The 22,136-nt window shown below is 38.5% G+C and overlaps 1 protein-coding gene across 1 annotated transcript in view; it reads left to right on the top strand.

The window, feature by feature from the left end:
• The first annotated feature begins 349 nt into the window (after window positions 1-349).
• shank3a (SH3 and multiple ankyrin repeat domains 3a) overlaps window positions 350-22,136 on the top strand; it is a 137,963-nt gene continuing 116,176 nt past the window's right edge. Inside the window, 1 exon segment of the mRNA XM_054619772.1 lies at window positions 350-661. Coding sequence (XP_054475747.1) covers window positions 350-661 — 312 coding nt within the window.

Genomic DNA, 22,136 nt, shown 5'->3' with positions numbered 1-22,136 from the left:
GTAACCATTTTATAAATGTAATTCCTTCAATCTTGCTTTATCTGTGCATCTCCCCTCAGTTTTATTTCCAAGTTGCCCAGGTACTTATCGTCTCTCTGTGTTTTTACCCTTCATCTCTCTGAAATCTCCTAATACCCCCTCCTCTTTGCCCATTCCCTCTCTGTCACCCTCCTTCCCTGCCTCTCTCTCCCTCCCTCTTTCTCTCTCCCAGGCGAGTGATGCACGCCGCAAACAGTGTGTGCGTGTAGTGTGAGCGAGAGCAATCGTTGTGTTTTTGTGTGCGTGTGTGTGCATGTGTGTGTGTCTGGAGAGAGAGAGAGAGACGTAGACCGAGCCCCTAACACAGAGCATGCCTCTGCGTCCGGCAGCCGGCAAACATGAGCCACCCAGCCCTCCACGGCAGGACCAGCAGCAGCAGCAGCACACACACACACACTCACACACACTCACACAGCCTTACACACACACAGCGAACGGCAGCCAGGGGGCCAGCACTGACAGCGGCAGCTCCCGGGAAGAGGACACCGGTGTTCCCATTCCTGTCGGTGTTCCGGCTTTCTGTCCCGGTGCAGAGTGGAGCCACAGTGCAAGAGCACCCATGGAAGAGCCGACAGGCAACACCGTGGTCATCCGCATTGGAATCCCAGACCTACAACAGACGGTAAGAGCTCGTTCTGTAGCCACTGCTTGAGAGAGGATCAAAGAGAGGGAAGCTGCCTCTCCCCCTTCCTCTCAGAACGGGTGCTTTCTACCTCTCTTATGTCTGCTTTTTGGATTTTGCTTTATTTCTTTGAAACATCTTCAGTTTTCTCTTTTTTTCCCTCTTTCTTTTCCATTCTTTCTTTATCCCACCCATCTTTTTCCCCCCTTCTCCGTCTCTTTCTTCTTTTGGTATGCACACTTGGTGGCTGTGTTTGCTTACTGGCTTCTGGGGATTCCACACCTCCCCGCCTATTCCACTGATGTCTCGCTAATAAATCTACCTCTTCATTAACTGGGCTTCAGCTGACTTTGACAACTGGCCACTTAGGGTGAGAGCGCGGTGAGGGAGGGGAGAGGGAGAGAGAGACAGAGGAAAGGCATCAGGGATAAAGAAGGCTATAAGAGGCATTGTAAATCCACAGGAAGACACAGAGTGGAGAATCAAGATAGTAATACCTGAGCTGTGAAACTTTCTCTCTCTCTGTTACAGCTTTGTGCTAAGACAGAATAAGAGATCCAATCCTACTTTCTTCCTGATAAAATCTTTACGCAGGAATTTCCCTGAAGATGCAGCCTGTGTCTTGTGTAGTATTGCAGTCACAGAAAAAAATGCAGCACCGTTAGACTGTGCGTTGATCCTTTCCTCCATTTATTTTCCTATTTCAACATACAGTATGCAGTGAATTCTCTTCACAAAATCACTGTGACCATACTGAAGTGTGTATTGGTTTGCTGCAGAAGGTGGTATCGAGTAGGGCAAATGTCCAGTACCTAAATAAGTTAATTTCATTCATTTTTTCAAGCTCTGCTATTCTAATTCATATGGATTCAGCAAAAGCTATCGTGTCATGTTTGAGTGATTATTTGGGCACTACAACAACAGCCACACTTGATGAATTGTTCTAGTAGTGTGTATTATATCTTTTTTTTAAATAAGTACTTCATTCTTTACTGTAAAGTAAGGACAACATTACCATTAACATTTCCATAAATCACAGGTTAAAATGATCTTGAACAGAAAATGATTACCTCAAATTGCATATAAATTCAGACAGGAAGAAACATTTTACCCTTCATCGAATGTAGAATGAAATAAAGAGTTATAAATTCAACACATCTCTAAGCTATGCTCTCTTTCTCCCTGTCAGTAGCATGTGACATAAGATCACACTATTAAAAATATACCATGTGGCATTTTATATGTAACCTTATATTACTAATATTCCCCTGTATCAACACTTCTCCCCCTCTTTTGCTCCAACGTTTCCATTGGAGACATCATCGACTCATGGCAAAGCAAAATGCAGATTAAACCTTTACAGTCAGACTCTGCATACTTGTGCTCAGGTACTCAGTTGGCTTTCTGTGGGTGGTTTAGATTGTATTATGCTTTGGATTTTTTCTCCAGACATTGATAGCAAAGGCAAGAGGCAGTTTTTGTGTTTGTTATTGTTGATTGCCTCATTGATGTTGGCTTCTTGGCTGAAATGACCCATTGTATCTTAGTGAGGCACCGGCACTGCATGCTAGAAATAAAGACAGGAAATAAAAGGAGAGCAGTTGAAAAGAAAGCAGAAAATTCCCTAAAGGTGCTGCAGAATCGTTGTCTATGAACAAAAACAGTTTTCAGTTAAGCACAACACTCACACACACACACACACACACACACACACACACACACACACACACACACACACACACACACACACACACACACACACACACACACACACACACACACACACACACTCACACATTCAAACATGCTCACACATATCATTCAGACACAAATTATGTACTATATATATGCACACAGAAGCACACTTAAACATGCTTTCACACACTTGCACACTCGAAACACAAACATGCACACATGCCTTAAATCCTAGTAATCCCATTATCAAGGGACTTCCCTTAATAAGCTTATGGGATGTAAAGATGCTCAACAGATGATTAGTTTCACTTTCAAGGAATCATATTTAGTCCAATATACTGATGAGCACATGCAGCGTGACATAGTGATAGACACTAGAAAAACACAGAGAGAGTTTGGAAGTCTGTCAGGCAAACATAGAGGCAGATGACAGATGGCAAGACTCTGACAGTTTGAAACTTTTATGGAGCAGTCAAAAGTGACTTGTGTGTACTCTGAGTGAGCAGGAGATTACGCTAGAATAGTCAGCCTGCAGTTGGATTACACACCTCCTGCTGTGTTTCAAGCCTGGATCAGCAGAATGAAGCACCATCAAAAAATTCACACCAGGCAACACTTTTCCTTTTCAGTAGGAGAGTTGGGAAGAGAGAGAGTTTTCAAGTCCAAAATGACTTAATTCTCACACACCTTTCGGTACCTGGTCTCGTTGTCTTGAATTGCCAATATTTCTGTTAGCTAATTAGTATAAAGAAATGAATTCATTTATTCATTTTCCGTAACCTGTTTATCCAGTTAAGGGTCGCAGGGGTGCTGCAGCCGATCTCAGCTGTCAATGGGCGAAGGCAGGGTTCAACCTGGACAGTTCGCCAGTCTGTCGCAGGGCTGACATATAGAGACAGACAACCATTCACACTCACATCCACACCTACGGGCAATTTAGAGTCTTCAATTAACCTAAGCTGCATGTCTTTGGACTGCGGGAGGAAGCCGGAAAACCTGGAGAGAACCCACGCTGACACGGGGAGAACATGCAAAGTCCACACAGAAGGCCGTCTAGCCCGGGAATTGAACCCCTCTTGCTGTGAGGCGACTGCTAACCACTAGACCACCGTGCAGTCAGTATAAAGAAATGGTGTTGTGAAATGTTTTTGTACAAATTTCTTGGATGTGAAAATGTAAGATATCAGTTTAAAGAAGATTTTAAAAGATAAATCCTGGTTTGTTTTAAAAAGTATTCTTCTTAGTGTCTGATGAGGAGGTGAAGTGGAATAATTTGTGTTTGTGGTAAGTGTTGAAAAGGTTGGATTTGACTTTTGGTTTTTAATTTCTGTCAATTCCACTTTGTTAAGAAGACTCCCAGTGAGTAGGCACACCTGACATGTATTATGCTGAAATGGAATGGACTCTGTTGATTAGGCCTATGATTTAGACTAAAAGTCTATTATTGCAAAAAAGAGTTGTTCAGACCTTGGTGCAACATAAGTACTGTCTCTTGCAGTATGGGACAGTTAAGCTGCATTACCAGTCGATTTTGACATTTGTTCAGTCAGACTTTCGGGTGGATTATTTGCAGAGATTTCTGGACAATAGGTTTCATTTGACAGTCATCATATCCAACTCCACCAAAACTCTATTTCTATGATTGGTTAAAAGAATAAGACACCTTCACAATACGGCTAATGGGTGTCATTCATCTCCAACAGAAGAGAGGAAGACACTGATATAAATAGTCTGACTCTCTTTTAGTGCATTCCCGCTCTTATTCATTCACAGAAGGTAATTTGTTTACAGAAGTATAACAGTGTGATGATGATTATGCTACAAAATGGAAAACAAAGGAAAAACACCGCCCTTTTCCCATCCAGGCAGTGTGTGTCCTCATCATGTCTGGGTACTCTACCATAAACCTAAACGTTTGAGGCTTCTACGCACTACGTTTACTGCTTCGAGAACAAATTGGTTTAGGGTTGTGCAAGTCCAGGATCTCACCTCCAACATTCTCAGCCTCCCTGTTTCGCGTCTCACATGGATGACTTGGAGGGCCCATCTTACCAAGTGCTCTTTTTTTGTCCAGTCACATACTTAGTTGTGCCCATGGCCGTGCCTACCATTGCTCAGGTCACTGAAGTCTTGACCTTGGTATTTTCTGACTAAAAATAACTTGACTTTTGTGCGGCATTGATAGTGTGCAACACCATCTGGTTGCTGTGATTGCTTGCTTGTGTGTGTGTGTGTGTGTGTGTGTGTGTGTGTGTGTGTGTGTGTGTGTGTGTGTGTGTGTGTGTGTGTGTGTGTGTGTGTGTGTGTGTGTGTGTGTGTGTTTGTGTATGGATGGAGACCTTGTGAAGTGGATGATCTTCTCGTAACTACAAATTCTTTACTACTTATTTGATTACAACAACTTGACTGCTAGTAGTTCACTGCCATTCATCCCCAGACAGACATTATCTGACCAATAGCTTCTAAGTGGCCAGTGATGCCCAATAGTTAGTTTCACTTTTAACCCTATGTAGACCACATTTGTTTATTTTCTTCACTGAGACTGACAGACATGTAACAACTGTCAATCAACGCTCAGCTTTGGGAAGGACAAATATATGGGACAGGATAAGGAGACTGAGAGAGAAAGAAACAGAGAAAGTGATGGGGGTGAGAGACAAGCAGGTACGAACTGTGCCAAGGATAGGATTAGCATTATGTCTCCGTTCTGTTCAACAAACACTCATCTGATCCAACTCAAACAATTTCATTACCACATAAATATATATGTTATTGTATAAATAAAGCGAAAGTGGGCCAAATGATTGTGAAATACACGTATTGTTTACACTTTAGTACTGTCTGAGACACATTTCTATAATTGAGATCCAAAATAAAGCAAACTCGAACACAAAGATGAAAAAATACGGTGTTTTTAATTTTAGTAAATTATTTTCAATACATGTTGGTAGGTAAGATGAGGAGTCACAGAAAAAGGGCAAGGCAGTGAATACAAAGGTGGAGAGAGAACAGTAGTGTGAATTTATGTGAGTGCACAGATTGTAAAGCCCTCTGAGGCAAATTTGTAATTTGTGATTCTGGGCTATACAAAATAAACTGAATTGAATTGAATTGAATTTACTTGTACTCGAACACTTTTGCTAATGTCCACTAACATGGATTTAAAGCTTTTGTTATCCAACTTGCATGGCTCCGAACCTCCCTAGTAAGCCTAAGCCCGGTTTTTGGACCTTTGTATTTCTGAAACCCTGTGTACGGCCATGGATATGCCATTCAGTAGTTATTGTTCCTGCCTACACCATACACTCTTAAACTGTGTGCATTACTTCCTCAATGGCATATTTGCATAGTCTGCAATTATGGTTTGATCCGTCACCTCTTCTGACTGCCCATGTTCCTGTTTTTGCTTTCTAAGGTACCTCCTCTAACCTCATTTTAAGCATTCTCCATATCTGCTGCTGATTTGAGATACTCTCCGAGCTGTTTATTTTCAGGAGCAATTTTACTGATGTACTCGTAGATGCTTCATGTTCCATTCAGAACACTGGCCTTGACGTTTAAGAAGCCCTTCTCTCTAGCTGGCATACAGTCTCAATAGGCTGGAATTTGGATAACATTATCTGTGTACTGTGAAACGTTTCCTGTATGAGGAGAGGAATGAGAAGACTTTTAATGTTAAAGATGTATAGATTACCTTTTGCTTTCAACTACCCAGCTATTCCACAGAGATTGAGAGTGTGACAGCCTGCAAGCAAAAGAAACAAAACTTAAAATAGCATGTAACTTCATTTGGTTTATTTAATTGCAAAAAAACAAAACCTCACAAAAGCAGGGTTTCGACAGGGCTAAAGAGCCAACTGCCATTGCTTAGTTTGAATATCAGATGACAAGTAGTGCTTCTGACAGTTGAGTCCTCGGATCGCAAGTGGAATCTCAGGTTCTTGTAGCCGCCCTGTATCCGGTACCTGCTATGTAGCCTTCTGGTAGTTCGATCTCTTAAATCCCAGTTATCATCTTCTTATCTAACTACCATCTGCCCACAATGTCAGTCTGAATGAAAATGAATGAAATGTGTTGCATTGCCTTGCCTAGTCAGAGTGGGAGCCCTCTGTTAGCATCTGGATTATGTATGCTGCTGGTAGGGCTGACCCTGTTTGGTTTTAAGATTGATTGGTTCATTGAAATGCACATGCTCAACCAAGATTTCAGTGGCTGATAAAACTTCCATTAATACTAACTATGTGTTTGATACGGCACACTTTTGACTAAATATGTTGTGTATTAGATTGTCACTGTTAAAGTTTGAAAGCAAAACCCTAAGATTTTGTGTTTCAGATACTCCTGCAGTGCTACTCAAGCCATAATGACAACATTACACACTATGTAAGATAGCTTGTGTTTCCAACAGAGTTTTGTGGGACAATGGTGGTTGGACTTCTGACCTTTTAGGGTGGCAGTAGGGGGGGGCTGTGATTGAACAGCTGACAAATCAAGTCACTTCATCCCACAGATGCAAACAAAATATAAAACTGTGTTGCAATAAAGCAGCCCTGGTGGTTTATTTGGAGCAGTGCCCATAAGGGCTTTAAACAACCAAATAATTTAAAGGCATAGATAACTTGTTTGATACAGTACAGCAAAATCCCTACCAGTTGACAAATCTCTATAATCTCATGGTATGTATCACCATCTATCCAACCCTGTGGGCACACTTTAATCTGATGAGAGACCTGCAACATGACAGGAACAAATTACATCTCTCAAAACTGTACTTGGTGGTCCAAGGAATAATTTATTATAAGTTTAGGATAGGATGAACTTAATTACCCCCAAAGGGGAAACTGATATGCCACCATAAACAAAGATATACTCAATACCGCAACAAAGACAAAGACGCAATGTACACAATACGTCATCTACACAATGGATAACACCAATAATGGTCGTTAAAGAGAAATTCACACTCCTTTGCAACAACAACAGGAGGGACAGCAAAGGAAGTACACAATCAATAAGATAGAAGATTTGAATATCACAACCACTCAGACAGCATGCTACGCAAGTCTTTTCCTGCATAGCGAGGACATTGTATCAACATTGTTAATTAAAAAGCCTAACTGCTGCAGGAACAAAGCTTCCTGAACCTTTCAGTGGATAATTTTGGCAAAAGGAGCTGGTTGCTCCTGCTACTCTTTATGAAGATGAGAACACTCCTAATCTTCCTTCTGATTCTCTGCTCTGTTATGGTTTCCAGAGAATCTGGAGTCAGGCCAATAATAGATTATGCCTTCTTGATCAACTTATTGATCCTGTTCCTATTCACAGCTGTGATGCTGCCACTCCAACAGAAAACTTCATAGAAAAGAACAGCATATGAAGAAACTCTCTTGTCTAAGGCCGTGGTAACACACTATTTAATGCAACTTTTGTGATGGGATGCGCAAGATCAGAACTCAGCTGTGTCCGCATATGTGTGTGTTTCGTGGTTAAAGGAACGGCTGGAAAATGGAGGCTAAACACGTTTCATTTCCTGTAAATCTTTCATAATAAAAGTAGTCACTCGTTATTTCGTTTTTGTAAAAGCTTTTATTTCCTTCCTTTCTTCTCTTTGCTCTAACCCTGAGAGGAACTCCTGTGTATGGGGAAGATGATGCAAGACTTACGTTTGATAAATTGTCCCGATTGTGCCCACATGCTGTCCATTTCATCACTGAGATCTGAACTAAATGTGAACAAAGCCACCTCGGCATGATGTTTGACTGATCGGATCCCAGTGCAAGAAAGATCTGATGTCAAAGCATACAGACTTAACAGTTAATGCGTCTTGGTCACATTGAAAAGACAACCGTAACCATGGTCTTTTATTAAATATTTTTGTAACTTTAAGAAGATTAGTAACAAAGAGATAACAACAAGGTGGTAGATAGCCCTAGATACTTGGCACCATCCAGTGCTGTAGTTACTTGAAGAGACTCTGATGTTGTCCAATTCTTCATGTGTCTGTTATTGGGCTTCTGCTGCTGTGATAGTGACTGGTTCCTGCTCTGGGAGAATGTAGTAGTCTGCTTTCAGATCTGTTATCCATGCTAGCATTAGTGGTATGCGATTATTGTTTCTCCCAATATGCTTTATCAATAGTCTTCGGATTCTGTTCTTGTCTGGTCTGCACTTGTATTGCAGTGTAGATTGGTTTCTTTGGGGTGTTCAGAGCATTTATCGTTTTGGCCTGTGATTCGCTGGTGTTTTTCCTTAGTCTGTTTGCCAGCATTGCAAACCTTTTGTGAGCAGTTTCCCGGGCCTCATGTATGAACATCCCGACGTATTTCTTTAGTCGTCAGGACCGGTTCCTGATCGTTCCACCTTGAGTTTTCCTAGGCGGACGCCGGTTTTATCTTGCCTTCATGATCTTGTTGCTGACAAATTGTTTGTGTGGGTATTAGTGGCTCTGGGGATTATGATATCTCCTCAGTACTCCTCATTTTCTAGTTGTGATAACAACTTTGTTTTCCCATTTTAAAATGCTCAAACATTAATATTGAGTTTGATAAGAGATAATAGTCTATCCACAGTTTATCACTGGGGTTTCTGTTATCGTAGCATTCTAGCACTTTTTCTCCCTTTTGTCAATGAATCTCTTTTCCTCATAACTTCTTAGATCAGACTGTCCAGATTAACATCTGATATGGACCTTGTATGTTTGTTAATATGTATGTGGACCTTGTATCTACGTATATCTGTCTGCCTATGAATGTTTCTATGTACATGTTAATATGTATTTACTCTATTAATTTCCTCTTCCCTATTGCATTATATCCCTTTCTTTTTGTCTCTATCTTTCTGCTTCCTGTCTTTTTTTGCCTCCCTTTCAACTGTCTTTCATACACACTTCAAGCCCTTGTCTCGGCATCTGACTTGAGTCTTACACACAGCAGTGGTTTGACAGTTCCTCCAAATAATGTCATATACAGAGATTCATATATGCAATGTTGCATCAGTGGTTGGTGGGCATCTCTCTGAAATGCATCCCATGCTCCCATGTTGCTATTTTTAGCTTTATTCACAGCGGCAGCAGGGGCACAAGACGTGGCTAGCATATTCCTACCTCTGTTTGCCCACAACGGCCATGAAGGGAGAGCGCTAGAGAGAGATTTGACCAAGTGTGACACCATTCCCCTTATTCTTATCTTACTTGCCATTCATTCCTCTTCCATCTGTCGACCAGGTCCTACACAAAGAGAGATAATGCAGAGAAAGGAAAAAGGGTGGGAACAAGAGTAGTGTAATGCTCTCAAATATCGGAGCGCGAGGTGAGCAAAGCAGGAGTGTGTTTTTAAATCAGCTATGCCAAACCACCACTGTTCTTACAGAGAACACAAATGTTCCAGCGCCAGTACGACCAAATACTGACCAGTTTGATTCTCAGTTGTGAAGCTTCCACTCTGAATTGACTCTTCGCCAGGCCTCCCCCCGATGCTACTCTGTCAAGTTGTCAGAGGTACCATGATGCCCACAAATTGTCACTAACTTCATTCCCTGAACAAATATGATCTCATTTTTGGATAAAAGGAAAAGGAGATCTCAGAGAGAAGCAGACAGTAAGGTCTAAACAAGGTATGTATGCAAAAACAGGTTATAGAGAAGATAAAAGCTGTAGCCTACATATCACAGTGTAAAAGTGGGCCACCACATAACCTGATCGGGAACATATGAAAATGAATTTAAGGAACAGAACTGTTCATGTAAAGCTGGGTTGGTCTTTATTTATTATGTTACAATCATTATAAGGCAAAGCAGCATGTGTGTACATTCAGTATACCTTAAGAAATGATCATAGCATAGAAGTTCTAACGCTAGTTAACAATGTGCTAATTTACGTCAATACGCTAATGTTATGTAGCTCCACAGCTTTTAGAACGTCTCCCTCCAACCTGTCCTGGTAACAAGTATCAATATTACACAAGTAATTCAACGTTTAACCATGACTAGCTCAAAATCCACATAACCAGCCTGAAAAATCTGATACGATTGATTGAAAGTCTATGGAGCAGTGCTGCTTAAGTGTCAGACCCTGATTACAGCTGGCAGATTCTACGCTACATTGGGCCAGTCTTCGTTTGAGGGCAGGATTTAGCAAAGGGTCAATTCCTAACTTGAGTATGCTCAACAAGCTTGTTCTTTTTAGCGCAGATACTAACAGTGTTTCATTGGGGAGAAAGGGAAAATTAACTGTGATAAGGATGTAACAAAAGAATAATACTGTTTTTGTGAAAGTACTTTTGGATACTAATACATCAAATTAAAGACAATTATTGTTCACCAGGGGATAGCCAATTCTCATTTAAATCTGTGATTGTTTTATTGATCCACTCCACTTTTAAGTGATTTCTATTATATTCACTCACCCTGTTCACTTGTTTGTTTTCCTCCGTCTCTTTCTTTCAGAGTCTAGTCTGAGAGAAACCTGGGAATAGATGGAGACATTAATATTAGCCCAATCATACTGAGCTTTTGTTACAGGTCTGGGCTGGATATTCACTGTGTTTGTGCAGGGGGAACAACTCTCACCATTGTAATATTATCTCCAGAAAGGAGAGGACACTAGATTTTAATATGTGATTTCTTTTTCTAGGCATTGGATTGGTGGCCTCCAACAAGGGATGAAATTGTCTAATATAGTAATATTTCATAAGCCTGAATCTGTATGACTAAAATGTTAATTTAAAATTCTATGTACAGTGGTTAGAGCTCTTGAGGGGCCTTTGGACGCGATCCTTGCAGTCAATACATTAATACTATACTCTCTACCTTTCTGCCTATGGGACAAGAAGATCCCTCGGCAATTTACACACCAAAATCTGCTACATTTCCTCCAACAGCAGGGGAGATAGGTGTCTACTTTTATAATCAGAGTGAAATTAGTTTATCTAAGCATTAGCTCAGATGTAAGCGCCAAAGGTAGAATGTTTTTGCTTTTCACTCTCCATGTCCTTTGCAGTGACAATTATAAAATAATTACAACTTAATTTACTTTTGATTTAAGATAGAACGCTACAGCATCCTTTGCAAAGAACCTTATGGCATCTAAAACAACATTCAAAAACTGTTACTTAACTCTCACAAATTGTAACGTAACAAGTTACAATTTTGGAATGGTAACATTCTATAACTGTCTCTTAACATTCTAGAATTGTCACTTAAGTCATAATTTGATTTTAGATTATGTTGATGCACATTTAGGATCTTAAACATGATCATGTTCAGACTCGGGGGAGCTTGAAGCCCGTAACTTGTGGTGTTACTGTGTACTGAGAGGTATTTCTAATTTGGTCTAGCCTTATTGATAAACATTAGGTGGACAAAATACAAATGTGGGATTTATTATAGGACTGTATTTTTTTTTTTAGCGAGGTGCACTTTATGAGCTGGCAACTGTACAGTATGTAAGTATACATAAAATTGTACAATCGCAGATTATAATCAGTAGTACAAATTGATGAAACAGATTTATTATGAGGTAATATATGTCAGTTTTGACATAATGCAAAATTTAAAACAATCTTTTTTTTTCCATCAAAAGTGCCTTTGAAATGTGCCAAACCCAGCACTGGTAGTTTTAAATGTCAGGGAGTAAATCCAAAAATGTGAAATCACATCCAAACACATTAACTTTACTGTATATTAGGTGGATATTGACATATATACCGGCATGTATGTCAATATACCAGTATTGACAATAACTGTGATATTTAAAAATAATAATATTGATGTCAAGGTAATAACACACATATGATTATATTGTGTTAATAATCTAGCGGCTCTTAAATCATGCTTTTAAGTTATACTTACAGACTCTCTCTCCACATATCTATACATGTATTTTGAGTGAAATTCATTTGCCAAAAAAAGAGACAAAATGCACAACTAACAAAACTAAAACAAAGCTAAACATTGTTATTGTGAATTAATTTGGCCAAGATTATCATGTAGTAAAAAGCTGATATTGTAACAGCCCTATTGTATATGTTGATTAAATGTCGATTTTAAAAGGTGGCAAGGTGAAGGTTTTATTTTTTCCATAATAATCTTTCAATACAATAAAATCAAGTCCCTTTACTATTTGTTGTGTTGCATTTTTTTATTACATTTTACGTTATTACAACATAATTTACAATGTTATGAGTTTGACCGTTCCTTCATTCCTTTACTGTTGTTTTGGCATTACATTATCTTACGTTTATTATACATTACATTGATGGCTCAATCAGTTATCCAGTGTGGGCTTGACACATAGATGTTTGACTTCTTCATGGCCTGGTCAGGCACCCTGTTATTTACAGCAGAGAGATGTAATCTTGTCTGCCTCACAAAGAGTGAAATCTTCCTGTAACTGTCTTACAATACCTTTTTATATATAACTGTATGTTAAAATGAGCGATACTGTGTGACTAGCAGTGGGTGCCAAAACGGACAGAAAGTAAAGAAATATAAGTGTTTAAGAAAATGTTGCATCATAATATTCTTATCATAGCTGCTAATGCTGGACCTCACAGTGTATGATTGGGATCCTTCCCACATGATGTTCACACAAATAGTGTTATCACCTAAACAAATAAACTGAGTTTAATTATTTTAAAGAGGAGAAGGATTATAAGAACAAACTTTCGTTCAATAAATACATTGCAAGTGTCAGGCAAAATTGTGATGTAAGACTAGAAGAAACGTGAACAAAAAACAAAAAATGAGTCTAGTTTCCACTTAAATGGACAATATTAAGTAAATAAATAATGATACACACAGGATATAACTAGTGAAAAGCAATACATACACACCCATACTTTTTAAATTATTAATATATTTAGTGTGTAAAATGGAAAGTTTGAACAGGTAATGAATTTCCTTTTAAAAATTGATCAACTAAATTAATTGTGGCATTGCTACACAAATGGACCAGGGATAATGAGAAGTGTGTCATCGTTCTCAATTGTGGTTTAAGAAATGTATATACTTAAAAAATCTTTAACAGGCCCCAGTGGCAAATTTGAAAATTTCAGCAAGTTTCCGTGGCAACCAGCTAGGGTGAACTGCTGCTTGGCACACCCTGAGAGTGACTGGCTGATGATATGCAAATTTAAGGAAACAGAACTAAAGTGAAAAAGGCTCAGAGGCAGAATAAACATGTCCTGTGAAACAAAAACATTCCCTGTTCGAAAATGTATACTGTAAGTTTAGAGTGTGTTTACTGACTGCAGAAAGCACTGTGCTGCCTGTCTGATGTGGTTGTTAAGATGCAGTATAGTCCTCTATGCCGTGATGTTGTGCTCTTTCACAAGGGGATGGGGAGAGAGAAGGTGTACATTTAAAATGCATTGCGTACAAGAGAGACTGAGGCAGACAGCGAGTTTGGCATAGACAAAACCGGTAGAGAAGGCAGCTGAAGAATATCTGAGCAATTCCTTTTTTCTAAGTTCTGTACATTTGTTGGTGTGAGAGTTGTGCACTGTCCATAATGTGTGCATTTTGGTAGCCATGAAGTTCTCCCAATCTTCACTAATTTTCCATTAGCGCCTGAAGTCTGTAAACAGTTTCCATTTAGGGATGGAGCACTGCTGAGAAAGATGATGGAAAGTAGATGGAACCCTCTTAGTTCCATCTACTGTTGAGGTTCTATGAGTATAACAGACAGTTATTACTGTAATAATGATAACACCGTATTCCCATGTGGAAATCTACCGGATTTACCATCCACGATTTGCAGGAGTTCAGATAGGAGAGTTCAAGAAACTTTTGCGGTCGTCTGGTACAAGTGAGGGAGAGTTTGCAGTACAAACGAGAACAAATGCTGAATGTGAAGTGGCTGCCAGTGGCCACTGACCGGAGATTACAGCCTCCTAGCTCTTTACAGATTCAGGTCCAGGGTCCTCTGCAGATGAAAGATAAGGGTCCTCTGAGTCTCAGCATTTAAAGCTGCTCAATTTGACGCTAGAACTACGGATCTGTAATCTCTCCCTCTTTTCCTGGCTCACAGTGTCCGTTGTTAATACACTCCCTTTGTTTCTCTTTCTTTTCTCTTGCACACTGCCCCTCTTTAACAGTAGTACCCTAACTCTCTCTCTCTCTCTCTCTCTCTCTCTCTCTCTCTCTCTTTTTCTAACTCACTTCCTCAAATGTACCCTCCTGCTAAACTGTTAGGACCTGCAACTAGCCTGCTACTTACCTATATGCAACCTTTGCCTGCAGACAGAGAGCATATCTACTTACTGCTTTTATAAAATTCTGATCCAAATGTCACTCATGCAATTTGTTAACCATATGGCAATCTTTGACATACACCTTTGTGGAATTACAACCATTTTTGCTGTCTTTGTAGATAACCATTTATTTGTGGGGCATTGTATGCTATCTACTAAGATAAAATAGGCAATAAAACCCATTTTTTATCTCTAAGATTAATGTTGTTCTGCTGCTATGGCACTCAGTAGATTATTCCCACGTCCTATCTTTCCAATCTCCTTTCCTTGACGACATACCACTTCAACACAAATTAAACTCAACTATTCGTATCAAATGGACAGCATGAATCACACACCATTGTGCATAATTAGGGAAAGTCCAGCCTCAGCATTTTCTGTGTGATTGGAGTGTGTAGTGTGTGTTCGCACGGTGTCTCTCAAGGTGTCTTTACCTTGATTGTAGCTCATTAATCTGAGTTAATTGAATGAATGCTGTTTTCCTCTACTTGTCTCAGGGGTATAGCATGGTAATAGTTCAGATGTATTCATTTAATACTATGGGATTTGGAGATTGACTCGAAAGTCCACTGTATATAGCTGCATTTCTGTTAGAAAAACTTGGTTCTGGCCCACATGTCCAGGAAGATTTCAATATCCTGGTCAAATGAGAGAAGTTCTGTTTATCGCATACGTTAACCTTTAGCCTACACATTCTTTAAATATCTTTTATATAGAAAGATATAAAGGAAATTCCATTTTAGGCTCTTTTAATACAATTCTTATTGTGCTTGGAGGGAATTATTTTGAGTGGACATTATGACCGGAAATATTAAGATATGTCAGACTTCAACCGATTTTCCCGGGTTAAAAAAAAAGGTAATTACCAGATAATGAGAACACTGATGTAGAGACCCACAGTAAGTTTCCCATAGCCAGTAAGGCTTAAAATTAAAGAGAGAGGCTTGTTCATAGCACTGATAATACCCCATATCAAACAGATGTGTGTTAGCTGTTGAGAGTGAGCTCAGCTGTAGTATGTGATTACCTAAAGGGGTCAGACGGTCTCATTTTACAACAATTGTGTGTGGCGGCTGACTGTGATGGACACAAATGGAGACATGCTGTGTATATATTAGTTTGTCTGTAGCCAGATGTGTCCTCATGACGTGTTCACTTGTAACGGCAATGTTTCATGGTTGACTTACGGCATGCAGTGATGGCAGGATGAGAAAAAGATAGCTGTTGTTTGTTAGCACCATAGGTGTCTGAACATATTTCACTGATGCAAGAAGGACATTTACTGCCAAGGGCATTTTATTTGAAAATGGTTTCAATATGCCTAATTAAATGTTCTTTGATATTAGTTTTGGATTGATTTCAGAGTCACTGTTAGTGAATTAAACACTATACAGTAAGGCCTTTAAGTTGTTCTTGCTCTACAGAACCAGCTTTACTCAACCAAACTTAAAATGTACTGAAAAATAAAAAATATGTGACATATGGACAACCTAGAAATAGCCAAAGATGCGTGTTAGAAAAAGAAGCTCTTACCTCTTCAGCGCTTGATAAAAGACTGAGACAAACTACTGATCAACACTCATATTATCAAAGAAATTCATTAATTAAAGATTTTAGTCACAGCATTGAATATTATTTAACCTTCCCTACAAATCAGAAAGATACTTCTTCTGCCGATTAATATTCTTCTCAATTCTTTCTTGTGTGTGGGATGATTTCATTTTGTTTCTTATGCACTGTCTTGCTGGCTGGTCTGTCAAAGCACTTTGTAAACCTTGTTTTTAAAAGGTGCTATATAAATAAAGTTATTATTATTATTATTATTATTATGATGCGACACAACCTTCTGATGTGACCTGCATTACAGTGAATATAATGTGTAGCCTGATGCCACTGATGTCATGTTTAATATCACATGGTGTTTTTCTTCTGCTACACTCTGGTGCTCTTCTGACAAGAGTGTTAGGTGTTTTCTCCCTGGCTTTGATTTTTCGAGATTTTGTCTAATTGATATCTGCTTGAACATGTACTTTATCGGAAGCTGAGTTTGCAATGTTTTTTTAAATCCAGAATAGGCAGGTTGACAATAATCACTGAATCTCACTTGAAAACACAGGGATAAACAGACTCAGGAAGGGGGAGGTATAAAGGCAACAAGTGAGTAATTTATATGTCAGGCAAAAACATGTGCTACCTCTTGCTGCACATTTATTATAGATCACAGCATTAACTGTTCTATGAAATATGGAGGTCTGAAAGATAATACACTATCAGTTTGTATCCCTGTTGCCAAGTTTACTCCCACTGGAGCCTCAGATTGAGACAGAGAAACATGTGCACCTACTATCATCTGGGACTCTGGCCAAACAGAAGGAAACTCAAAGAACAGAGAGCCAGGGGAAGATAACAGGAGAAGACAGAGGCAGTTCATTTTGGTCTGTCTATCAAATAAATAAAGTTTGTTCATAGTTGATAGCAAGCAAAATGAGCATGCATACATACCCTACAGAAGTAGAACACTATTGTAAAACTCATCCATGTTTTGTATGATATGGTGCTGTACAAATACATTTGAATTGAATGAGTATATGATCTGGTTAACTAGGGAACAATCAAATGTTAGCTTTACTAGTGATCTGTATTGTCCCTAAAGGGCATTGGTAAAGAGGACTCCTAGCTCTTCCCACATCCAGTAGGAGACTCAGCACTGTTAATTAGTGCATATGTCATCTGTGCAGCGACAGCCAGAGGTCTTGGGAGATGGAAACAGGGCTGGGTGAGAGTCATTACACTCCATCATCTCAACACTCCTCTCTTCTTCTTTCACTTCACTTCACTACTTCTCTTCGCTCTCCCTTCTCTTCTCTGTCGATGCATCACTTCTTGCTAAAAGGCAACAACAATGCCCTGTCTCTTTCTATTGTGACTGGATGCCATCTGCGCCTTTGGAGATACCAAGTCATGTCCTGCTCCATGCATCATCCTTGCTTGCATAATCACTAACAAACAATGCAAAAAGTAAGGCACTTTTGGGCCATGTTTTGAATTTAGATGGGGAATCTATGTATGTGTGTAATGTGTGTTTGTGTTTGTTTTCACTTAAACAACCTGTTTGCACTTACTTGAACTTGTGTTCACACTTTTTTTAATTTCCCACTCAAAATTTAAATCTAAATCACTCCACACATAAATCTGTTTAAATGTCTAGTGTAATGCATTTCCCTTTATTTATGTGGCAATACAAAACAGAATTTAGCATACTGCTTGTGTTCATTAATGTGCATTCAGATATTTGTGCCAGACTTGGTTATTAGATGGTGCAACTAGTCAAGAAAAAATACTTATTTTTGCATTAGCTCCTCACATCTTGTGTACAGATACACACCTGCAAAGTCAGTTTGGAGGTAAGCATAGAGTTGCCCCTTGATTGTGCCCTGCTGTCAACAGACTGTAGAATTGTAAGAATGAATGTATTTGTGGTTCTTAGAGGCATAAAGAGAGATTAACACCTTCAAACCTAATTAGCTTTACCCTCCAAATGCACAATGATCAGTTTAGATTTTTTAGGCCATCTAATATGGTGATTAATTGAAAAGATGCAGCCCACTTTGTCTTCCTTCATGCTTTCTTTGCTAGTTGTCACAAGTGTGACCTACAGTTTGTCCCTCATCTCCTCCCTCAAGCCCCTACTCTCCTGTCCAATCATCCTTCACTTATGTTTCTAATTTAAACAGACAAAAGATCAAGGCTTGGCCCTAGATTAAAGAGTGTGAAGACGAGAGGGACACTGAAGACACAAATGTTATACCACTGGGTGTCTGATCTCAACCAGTGTGTGAATGAGTTTGACATGGGGGGGGGGTTGATAAACACACATGTAAACTAACACATGCAGTTTAGCAGAAAAACGTTATTCAGCATTTCTTTTGAAAAATTGCAGTTCATATGTCGTGACCAGCCAAGTTTCTGCAGTGTAGTGAAGCACCTTACTTGACATTCTCTACACTGAAACATATGCCTGCTGCAGTATCTTATTATTCTAACCTAATATACTCTTGAAGTAAAAAAGCCCCTCTAGCTCTCCTTAGCTTTTTTTTTATCATTCTCTTCCAAGATCATTTTAATGTCACAGTGTTACAGTACCAAGAATGTATGGCTTTGATGCCTTAATGGACTGCAGAATTCAAGCTTGTTCTTATCATACATTTCTAGATGAAATGGCTGAATTTTAAAAAACATTTAACCATAGCAAAGCATTGACGTATAAATGGTCCATTAAAGAGAATCTAGGGTTGCAACAAACGTTTAATTATCTGCTGAACTTTTTCTTAAATAACTATTCAGTCTAAAAAACATCAGAAGGTAGTGAAAAGACACCCATTTCAAATGTCTTGCATTGTCTGACCAGCAGTCCAAAGATCTTTCATTTAGCACCAAATCTTCAAAACTGGAGAACTAGCTGTTTTAGCTTGAAATTGGCTGAAACTTTTTTTATTGATCATCAAAAAAGTTGATTATACATGTTCTTTAAATCAACTAATTGATTAATTAGTTGATTAATAAATCATTTCAGCTTTAGAATAATGTGCATACATACTTTAATATGATAAAAGATTAACACCGGACAACATTCAGAATGAGAACCATCTCTTACATAAATTACAACATCTCAGCATTTACCTCATTTTCAGCTTTCTTTTTCTCTTGGGGCTTGCTGTGGCATTGTTTCACTCTGTAAACGCAGGGTCAAGATCTGGGCTTTATAGTAGAGGAATGTTGTTACTCGTGGTCCAACATGGTACGCTAAAGAGGATGATGGAGATGGGATTAAGAAGATGAAGATGATGACTCACCAGCCATTTCAGTGAGGATTTACTTGGTTGAGGCTGGTGTTGATTCATGACAATATATGTTTCATTTAATGTATCTGTACACTGCTGGTAAAGAAATGTATATTTAGTTATTTAGGGAACTCATGGCAGACATTTTTACTTATCAGAGCAAGAAAAGCACAACTTGAATTATTTGCATTAATTATGTTAATTATGGCTGAGAGGGCTGGTTCCAATTCTGCATGCTAACCTGCTGATATCACTTAAGGGGACTCTTAGTTGAATGGAGCACTCATTAAGGTTATTATTTACACTTTTCCTGCTTCGTCAAGTCAAAATATTTGGCAGCAAATGGTCATCATAAGTCAACAATGTCTTGACTCAATAAGATAACATAACTATAAGAATGACATCCTCATCCTGAAATATCAATATATTTGGTTTTTCTTGCCATAATCCCATTTGACATTGCATGTCTTTTCCATATCTTGTGTAGGTAATGTGGAAATACTTTTATATTAGAAAAAGATCAGTTACTATGAGAGAAGTATTTTTATACCAAAGTCCACAAAGTTTCTTAGAACTAGAAGAGTGGAAACATATTTGGTGGATCGAAATTTCAATGAAAATACATTAAAGCCATGTTTCACTATCTTGCTCTTTCGCTTTCTCTCTGATTCAGTCATTCTATTTGTTTCTTTTCATTCTGCAGCGTTCAAGCTCTTTTTCTCTCTCTCATGCCTTAGATGTTATATCCAGTCTGGTTGGCTCTGCATTGCAGTTTGAAGGCACGACTCATGAAAAAGAGAGATTCATTCATAGCCCTTATTAAGACCTCTGGGACACTTAGAGGGAAGACCCTTGCTTTCAATGGCACCAAGGAACCACTGCAAAACAGTAAAATACCTTTCCATTCATTTGAACATGAGCGTCTGTGAGTGCTTGGAGCACAGCAGCAAAATGAAATGGAGCACACAGAAAAGAAGGATGGAGATTTAAACCTTTTATTATGTTATTGGAGAGACCCATCAATTACCAGTTGATCACAGATCTTCTCTTAATTAACAAAACCCTTTACAATAACGATCACTATTGAACCTTAATAACTGCAGTCTTAATTTTGCATTAATTGGATTACAAACACAATGTGTAAACATAAAATGGAAATTTCAAAGGCATCAGTACAACAGCTTATTTACTGCTGCTTTAGCATTTCGAATTCCAGAAGCATTTTGACACGTGGAGCCCAAATATAATCTATCCTCACTTACAACGGAACTGAACTTTGCACTTCATCTACCAGATTTTTCTGTTTATTTATGAACTTTTACAGTAATTTTGCAGTCAGGAAAGTCTGTGAAACCTTCCAACCTCATTTGTGTACTCTAAATGAATTTGTAATTGTTTTTAATGTTCTTTAATCTTTAAAATTAGTATGGATTACAATACACTAATGAGTAAAACTCCATTAACCATCTTCTTCACTGCACCCATGTATACTTAATTTATTCCTTCCACTATTCTTCTCATCATTATTTGTCACTCTTTGCTTGAACACCTTACTGTCCAGGTTTGTTTTGGCTCAATCCATTAAATATTCATCTTTAAATGATTAATGACTATGGTTTGCTGTTTGTTGTCATAGATACTAGAAAACCTTTGATTAATAAATCAGAACAGCATGGGCTAATATCAGTTTTCGGCCTTCGATGCCCGATGCACTGAAGCCATACAGACTTCGATTTGCACTACCTTTATGTTGAGATTGAATTAGTGATTGACAGTGGGTGAATGGACTAGTGCCACACTATGTGTCAGGGATAGAGATCTGTCTGTAGTCATTGGAGATGGTTTTATGCTGTAATTACAGTTTTTTGTTGATATTGATTTCAATTGATTTCATTTTTTTTTATATTGCCCAATATCACAAATCAAAAATTTGCCTTAGAAGGCTTTACAATCTGTACAGCATATGACATCCTCTAACCATGGACGTTTGCTTCAGAAAAGGAATAACCGCCCCCCAAAAAAACTTTATTAAACCTTTTGACAGAACAAAAATGTGTGTTGTTGTTTGTATTAATTGTGATACACGAGACCTACATTTCTTGGCAAATTATTGATTTCAATTTTTTCTGCTTCAATTCAGAAAATGTTTATCATTCAATATGAGTAAAAATGCAAATATTAATCCTAACAAAAGTTTCCAAACATTTTCTAAATAAAGCAGCCATGTTGGATTTTGTGAATAAGAAACCCTCTTGTGCCGGATTGTAAACATTATGTTTTTCAAATAATTGTTGATCTTGTTGTTGATGTTGAGAATGTTGATGTTGCTTCAGAAACAGTATGAAAGAAATCAAATATGATAGAAAATGGTGTTATATAATGTTTTTGTGTGTAGAAATGACTTCATATGTCTTTGAGGAATAGACATATAAATATCATTATAAATTCTTAAAGAGAAGAATGTCCTGCAGAACAAGTATTCCCTTTTAACTTGAGCGAGTTCCTTGGAAATCCAAATGCAAAAAGTGGCAGATGGAGAGGTACGGTAAATGTCTTGGAAAGAGTGGTTTAGAAGTTGGCTGGTAAAACAAGGTTTCAGAGGAATTATTGCACCAAAGTTAAGATCAGGCAGAGACATCAAACAACTGCATTTTAGTATTCTTTGACTACTCCCAAAAAGAAAAAAATGAT

This window comes from Anoplopoma fimbria, chromosome 19, assembly GCF_027596085.1.
Source record: "Anoplopoma fimbria isolate UVic2021 breed Golden Eagle Sablefish chromosome 19, Afim_UVic_2022, whole genome shotgun sequence".
NCBI classification, from domain to species: domain Eukaryota; kingdom Metazoa; phylum Chordata; class Actinopteri; order Perciformes; family Anoplopomatidae; genus Anoplopoma; species Anoplopoma fimbria.
This window is presented reverse-complemented; position numbering and strand designations above follow the sequence as displayed.